The following is a 7,500-nucleotide window of genomic DNA, read 5'->3' as shown; positions in this document are numbered from 1 at the left end:
CCAGGAGCTGTGCCTGGATTGGAGCCAGCTGACCAACCGCCGCACTGATCACGAGCGCGAGTATCATTTAGCGATCGCTGCCTGTGCGAGGAGCAAGCGCAGACGTGCTAGGCGTCTGCACACGGTCCGCAGACTAGACGTGTGAGGAACGACGGCCGCTGAGCGCCAATGCTTCTGTCGAAGCCTGTCCCAAGGATCGCAAAGGTCAGGCCCTAGATGGCAGGACGGCGAGGCAGTCAACCTGCAGATTGCGTGTGGGCCTGCGTTGAGCGCTGCTCCGTGCTGCAGCACCTTCTTGATCGGACAATACGGTTGAAATGGGCCATCAGACGTGCACCGAGGTACGGATAGCGTCGAGGAACATGCAGCTTAGCTTCTACACACATACAGCGTTCATTGTGACGAATCTGCACAGAAGCAAGTCTACACAACACAGAGCGAGTCTTCCCGACATGCACAGCGAGTGTACATAGGCGCGACCACCCACGTTAATTTGGGCATCCGAGCGCTACATCTACCATTGGACAGCGATTCCTCCATGTTTAGGCCGATGCTGGCTTCCGCGCGAAGCTGGCCGTTCGTGAAAATGCTCTTCCTCCGACGTCGCCACATTCGTCCTCGGTGGAATGCTGCAGCTTACAGCACATGACTTTCACAAGGACCTGGTCACATTTCGGCCTGGATAGGCTAATCAGGAGCGACTCACAGCAACGCGGCCGGCATTCTGGAATCAGATCATTACAGTTCCATGAGCGGCAGGGACATAAAATGAAGCTCCTTCGCCCGGAGCAGGTCACTCTCAAATCTGGTCTGCCAGGAGCCTGGCGGAGGGCCAACTTTAGTTTGAAAGCCTCAGGACTTTCCCTGAATGCATCAGCGTTCTGCATGCATGGTATGCGCATACTCAGTAGTTGGCTCATGCTCTCCGAAACGACGCGACTTGGGGGCAAAGTCGCCTTTATGACAGTTGAGCTCGACTTTTTGTCATTTGGCCAAGTCATTGACCCCGATCACATCACTATTCGTTGGGCAAACATTGCCAATCTTGGAGAAAGGTCGTTCGAGTTTGAATGCACCTCCCCGTCCCGTGCCAACATCTGCATTGGCAGACATTGCGGCCCCAAGTTTATCGCACCAGTGGGTGATCCGATTCGCAGCCATTGCCGGCGTTGGCAATCCCGTCAAGAGCAATTCGCGCCGCTGACATCGCGATGCTGTCGTTGCTGCTGCGTCTGCTGATCGCGTCGTGGCATGTTCACCACTTTCTCGTGCCAATAGTAAGCTCAACGCACCACATACCCAGATTGCATTCTCTCGCATCGCCATGCACGCATCCACTCTGATGCGCTGAAGAGGTCACGCATGAATCTACTCCGTGCATGAATCTACTCCGTGCATGAATCTACTCCGTGCATGAATAACTGTAAAAATCAACTACAAGAAAGTTAGTTACAACGCGTAACCTGGTAACGGTCAGGATAAAATTCGGGCCGATTGCACGCAAATTCCATCATGCACATGGATTGTCGCTTGTAGTCCGGAGACTCTGCTCTGTGCGGCTCAAAACCGTGCACTTCTGTGGATTTCCTCGTCTTTTTTTTCCAGGTTTCAAGTCGTCCTGTGTATGCGGGACTTGACAGCAGGGAAGCCACGATGATTTTGCAGCATTCCAGCACAGCTCCATTCGATCGAGAATGGTCGTTGTCGTCCTCGACGCATCCTTCGGGCACCGAGGTCCTTGAGACCGAGAGCGACTTCGCTCACACACCATGGAAACTGGAGTCGGTGCTGCGCTGGTCTGCGGAAAATCGTCGCGCGCGTGCCAACCCTGCACGGGGTCTGGACGTGAACCAGCAATCAAGAAACATCGTGTGCTTGCCGAGAACAAACGTGTGTTGCAACCGAGAGAGCAGGACAAATAGCGCGTACGATGCAGACAACGAGGACGATGCTTTCTCTCCACCAGCAGCAGGAGCATCAGCGGCGGCAGCGAGGACTGATTGTGTTAGGCTTGTCAGCTGCCGGACACAGTTCTGCTCGGGAACAGCCCCTCTCTCCTGCCTGCTGGGAGCGGGGTATCATGGCCGACCGACAATCACCTACGCCAGTCATCTGCCACTGGCCAAACTGCAGCGACAGGCCGGATACGGAGTGGGGATTGATCGAGGATTTAGCACCTCCGACACCGTCTCTGGAGGCCGAAACGTAGGGCGGCGAGCGGGATCCGAGGAGCACGCTTGGCGTGGCATTGCCACTACGGACCTCACGGACCTGCGCTTCAACTTGGCTCTGCTGAAAACGGCCCAGTATCGGGTGGGTCGCTTCCTGGCCGTGCTGAGGGTGGGCGGTACGGCAGACGTGTGTCGACGTTACCGAGCGCGGCTGCAGGTGCGGGTGTTGATCCGCGCGCGACACGGAGCGGCCATCTACCGCAGCCACGTGGCCCGGGAGCTGCGCTTCGACGACGCCACCACGGTGCCGCTGAACCTCTCCATGGGCTGCAGCCATGACAGCGGCCATGGTAACCACGGAAACAGGGCGTCGGCATGCCGACTGCACCTGGAGACGACGCTGCGCACCACGCCGCCCACGGCCCGTGCCGCGCTGCGTCGCTACTGCTGGGTACGCTGGGAGAACGCACGCCTGACGGTCGCCCCGCCAGACGAGCCGTGCTCTGACGTGTGCTCGGACGCCGTGCCACTGGCGTGCCTGGCCAAACGCAACGAAATTGGCGGCACCGGCAGCCACCAAGTCAGTCAGTATACTCTTATCAAGGGTGGCGGTACGGAGCGGGTCAATCGGCCCCAGGATCGGGGGCAGGCGGGGACATTTGAGTCGCAGCGGCAAGGCCTGCTGGCGACCGGGGCGTTCAGCAGTACGGACATCTTTCTACCAGTCACGCCATCCGGACATCGTAGCAAGTTCAACCTGCAGGTCGCCGAGAGAGACTGGGCCATCATGTCCGGTCATCTGGCTTATATAACCCCCCACGGCGACCAGCTGGAAGCCTGCAGCAACCTGACGGGCGGACAAGGTGCCAAGGTGGCCGTGACATTCTCCATCGGCAAACAGGACTTGCTATCACGCACGCTACGCGTCTCTGCAGCACACGGTACGCAGTGGGACATCGGACCATTCGTCATCGTCCCGGCAACCATCGTTGACGGCGTTCGTCCTCGCCGGCAGCTGACGATCAGCGTGCGTTTGATTTCCATGGCAAAACGCGCCAGGGCGACGACAGGCGGCGACATGCACTGCGGCGTGGTTGCCATGGCAAACGCGAGAGTCAGTCCCGCCGAGGGGCCGCTGCAGTTCGCCAGCTGCCAGCACGACTGCTACAACGTGATGGCCGAGGCTCGGCTGGTGCCGCTCAGCTGCTTTCTGGGTAAGATGCGCACGAAGAACCGCGGCTTCGCCTGCTCCGGGTCCGTGACAAAGCGCAGCAACCCGTTCATCGCCATAGCGACCAGCTTCCCGGGCACTCGCATCGGCGTTGACCGTGCCGGCAAGTGGAAGCAGCATGTTCCCGTGGTGCTGAACATGCCCAGCGCTAGCAATGCCATGGCGATGAATGCGTCGGAGAACTCGCTGCAGCAGCAGCAGAACCGGGCACTGCCGAGAACGCTCCGAGTGGAGCGTCTGATCGGCGCGTACCCGGAGAGTCGGCTTGACGTCAACCTGACGGCGTTTCGGGCCAGCGGGCAGCGCTTCACGCACTTCACCACCACGGTGGGGCTAGACGCGTCGTCGTGCCAACCGCGCGAGATGACCGGCGTGCAGTTCCGCGTGCTGCTGGACGGCCGGCTGAACTACTCGGCGAGCGTGAACCACGCCTGGGCGAGCAGGGAGATAGTGATCGACGTGCGCGACAGCCTGCAGATGAGCCTGGTCACGCTGAAGCTGCACCGAACGTCCGTGCTGCTTACCTGCACCCCGGCTGTGTGGGCTGAGCCAGTGCTGAGGTACCTACAGGAGAGTAACTCGACCTAGTCGACTGCGACTCTCAACAAACGTTATCGTGCATGCAGTGAACCCTGTCTAAGACGACCCCTCAAGGTACCTTCAAACGTGGTCTCTGTTACCAGGTGGTCTCGTTATCCAGGGTCACTAGTTAGGCTAAAGCATCCCCTGGTGCTGGTCAGGTGGTTGCCTAATCCGAGTGGCCGTGGACGCCTTGACAGTTTTTACTGTGCTTATAATGATTTCTTCCGATCGTATTTATCTAGTTCCCATGCATAATTATGACATCACGGCCACGCCTTTCCTCTGGCAAGGAGACCAATGCCTATGCATTATGAACAGACGGGGCTAGCCCAAACTAGCTGCCCTCGAACTTGTCGATGCTACATGCGTGAACAACTGGATTTTATTCAAAGCCTATCGAATCTTGTATTGATACATGTACTTTATTTTGAGACCTGGCCTGGACTGGCGCACCTCACCAGTGTCCAGTCACAGGGCTGCGAAGACTTGACTCGCTATACCTTTTTAATAGGTGCATTGTGCGCACCTATTGCATCACTTCATGCACTTAGAAAAAGTATTTATTGACGGCAACATTTATTTTCCCTGCATCACTTTCCAATTCAGATCTACAAGGCTACCGTGCATCCGAATCGCTGCTGCTATCTATCTATGAAGAATTGAATTTTGATACTCCAGATTTTTGGTATTCACTGGTCTATAAGCGCATTCAAGTTGGGGTGTCAGCTTCATCTATTTTAGAATTAAGATTCTTTCCATACCTACTTCTTCTGCTGCTGAAAGACCATGGTCTCTCTATCTTGTGTTTCAGAGAAGGGTGTTGATTCGCGCCTCGGAAAAGTGTTGGAGCTGAGTGTCAGGTCTTCAATGTATCAGTACTCCTTGTCAGTTTTGTGCATGATTTTGTCGCACCCTCTGATCTGGTTACGTTGGTGGATACTAGTAGTAGTACAGTGTGTATGGGTTATAGCGTGGTCGTGTAAAAGAATATACTGCCTACAAGAATGAACTCTCATGTTTTCATAATCATAACATGGATTTCAAGTGCACATTTATTCTTACAAGCCATTTTATCGTACAGTAGAATATATCGGTCCTAAGAATGGACTTTGTGTAGCAAAGCAAAACATACCAGATTAGTACAAAGTATATCGCCCGTAGTAATAACATCCGTCCAATGCAGTTCCGACCTGACTCGCGTTGGGCCGTAGTTCTGCAGCCAGTGCAGGTTCAACTGTTGTGGTCATGTAACTCATCATGTTGCATAGCCACATGGTAAGCCTATGCCGCTATGGTGACTATGACCAGCCGCATGCACAGTAACACTACATTGCATGTACGATGATCTTCCTGCCTCTGCGTACATGCACAATCATGATATGTCACACTTGATTTATCGTGTGTAAGAAATATCGGAAATAAGAATAATAGCTATGAAAAGTATGAATGCCGCAGACATCACCACGCAACATGACAATTTGTTCAAGGTTTGGTTTTTGTGTGTTTCCAAAATCGATTTTCACGCTCCGATCATCAGTGGAAATACGGAACTAAAGAGATCAAGGGAAAAACAAAGGTTAAAAATCCAAAGAATTAAGTGTGACACATGACGGGTAACTTGTGGTAAGTATTACAAAAAGTGAGAACTAAAATAAAGAGTAAGTGTGACAAACTAGTGTAAGCGGGGGCTGGTCACCGTCTACCGCCGGGCCTGACCTGTGATGCTCTTGCCAAGAAGCTGGTTTGATCAACAGTCAGTCGTCTCCGAACTGTTGTGGTAAAGGTATCGAATGAAGTCATTGTGGGTTCGTTGACATACTCGTTCTCTTTCAACATTGGACAGTTGGACGCTTCTTGCACTTCATGATTATTATAATTATAGGGCCGAATCCTCGAGTACTCGCTCGGATTTTTCAAAATCATGAATCGTACTTCAAGTACTCGGAATAAATCAGAGTACTCGTTCATAGATGGTACGGGCATTTACCACAGAAATCTGCAGTTTCAGAGCAGCAGTCGGCACTCGGCAGATATTGTTGTGCAGAGTGTGTGGTGAACATTTGTTCACGAGTAGAGAGAGCCCAAATGACCCACCAACTAATATCCCCGAGAAAGATGACTTCTACTCGTTTCAATCATGTGATTTTAAGGCCCCAGCTTGGTGTGCAATTTTTAGGAGATTAAGAATACACACATGTACTCGATATTCGATCGGAGAAAATCAGAGTACTCGAACTCGGGATCTCAGTGCCAACTTTCACCCCTGTTATTATAACAACAACAAAAAAGTACTTGTACTACGCTAACGCTACCTTGGAGTGCTAGTCGACCAGCACCTTGCCTTCAAGGAGCAGGTCGGGAAAGTTGTTGCTGACGTCAACCGTAAGCTGGCCGCATTCCGCAGAATACGACATCACATCACCACCCAGGCACAACGTTCCTTTTACCTAAGCATTATCCAATCCACCATGGAGTACGCCAGCAACTGCTACGTTCACACGATATCAGCAACCCTATACAACACACTCATTCGATGCTTCAAACGTAGCCTCAGGATAACATTTGGCTACCCACCATGCCACCCAACCGCCACCATTTGTCAACGCCACAAAATTATTCCTGTCGCCATCCGTTATAACCTAAAGATATTTTGCCTTGTCTATAAATGTGTGCATGGCCGCCGCAGCCCTCTACTTGCCGAGCTTTTTGTACTTAGATCAAATAGCAACCATACCAATGCCTTGACCAGGGGACAGTCCGCCCTGGCTTTAGCCCTGCCTAATGCTTCGTCACGGTACGGTTTCTATGCTTTGCCTTACCTGGCTGCTGACAGGTGGAATTCGCTTCCAGCAGCATGCCGCCAGGCAGCCTCCTTTGCAATGTTCAACAGTACTCTTCGCAGCCTCTTTTGCAACACATAATGGCACAGTATGCAGCCATCGTTTTCTTTTTTCTTTACTCTATTTCACGCACTTACGGCTTTCTTAATTCAGCTCTATTTCACGCACTTACCTAGGGTACCCTGTAAAAAGACTCACAGTCTGTCTGTGGGGATTGCCCTAGTAAAATAATAAATACTACTACTACTACTACTCGGGAGAATGAATTTGAAGACACCACTGCAGCTGTACTTATGGTTGATAAATATGGTGGTAAAGACACACCTGGCAATATGGCGGTAAACACACGCCTGCCCACACACGCTCTCTAGGCTGCAAAGTTCTGGCACAGAGCTCTCCTTCTCACCACCACCACCATCAGTTCGCGCCTGGCGCCTGGTCGATGCATGGTTGGCGGTATCCGGCATAGCAGGCTGGTACATCAAGTAGTGCATGGCACATAGCAGATGACACAGCAACGACATAGCTCGATTGCGACGTACGTTTCGTCCCCGCTGGACTCATCAGGCAATCTTCTTCTTGGATGTCTTCACACGGAGCTTGACTCATGCATCGACCATGGCGCCAGGCGCGAACTGATGGTGGTGGTGGTGAGAAGGAGAGCTCTGTGCCAGAA

General features: G+C 52.9%; 1 protein-coding gene and 1 long non-coding RNA gene across 2 annotated transcripts in view; one reads left to right on the top strand and one right to left on the bottom strand.

Moving 5' to 3' along the window:
- The window catches only part of LOC135825754 (uncharacterized), a 4,865-nt gene extending 3 nt beyond the window's left edge, over positions 1–4,862 (top strand). Inside the window, exons 1-2 of the mRNA XM_065338378.1 lie at positions 1–1,277; positions 1,606–4,862. The exon at positions 1–1,277 is cut by the window's left edge and continues 3 nt beyond it. Of these exons, the coding sequence (XP_065194450.1) occupies positions 1,212–1,277; positions 1,606–3,990 (2,451 nt within the window). The 5' untranslated portion in view covers positions 1–1,211 and the 3' untranslated portion in view covers positions 3,991–4,862. The remainder of the gene's footprint in view (positions 1,278–1,605) is intronic.
- The window catches only part of LOC135826373 (uncharacterized), a 73,349-nt gene that overhangs the window by 35,219 nt on the left and 30,630 nt on the right, over positions 1–7,500 (bottom strand). The gene's annotated exons all lie outside the window — the stretch shown is intronic.

This window comes from Sycon ciliatum, chromosome 10 (assembly GCF_964019385.1).
Source record: "Sycon ciliatum chromosome 10, ocSycCili1.1, whole genome shotgun sequence".
In the NCBI taxonomy this organism is placed as follows: domain Eukaryota; kingdom Metazoa; phylum Porifera; class Calcarea; order Leucosolenida; family Sycettidae; genus Sycon; species Sycon ciliatum.
This window is presented reverse-complemented; position numbering and strand designations above follow the sequence as displayed.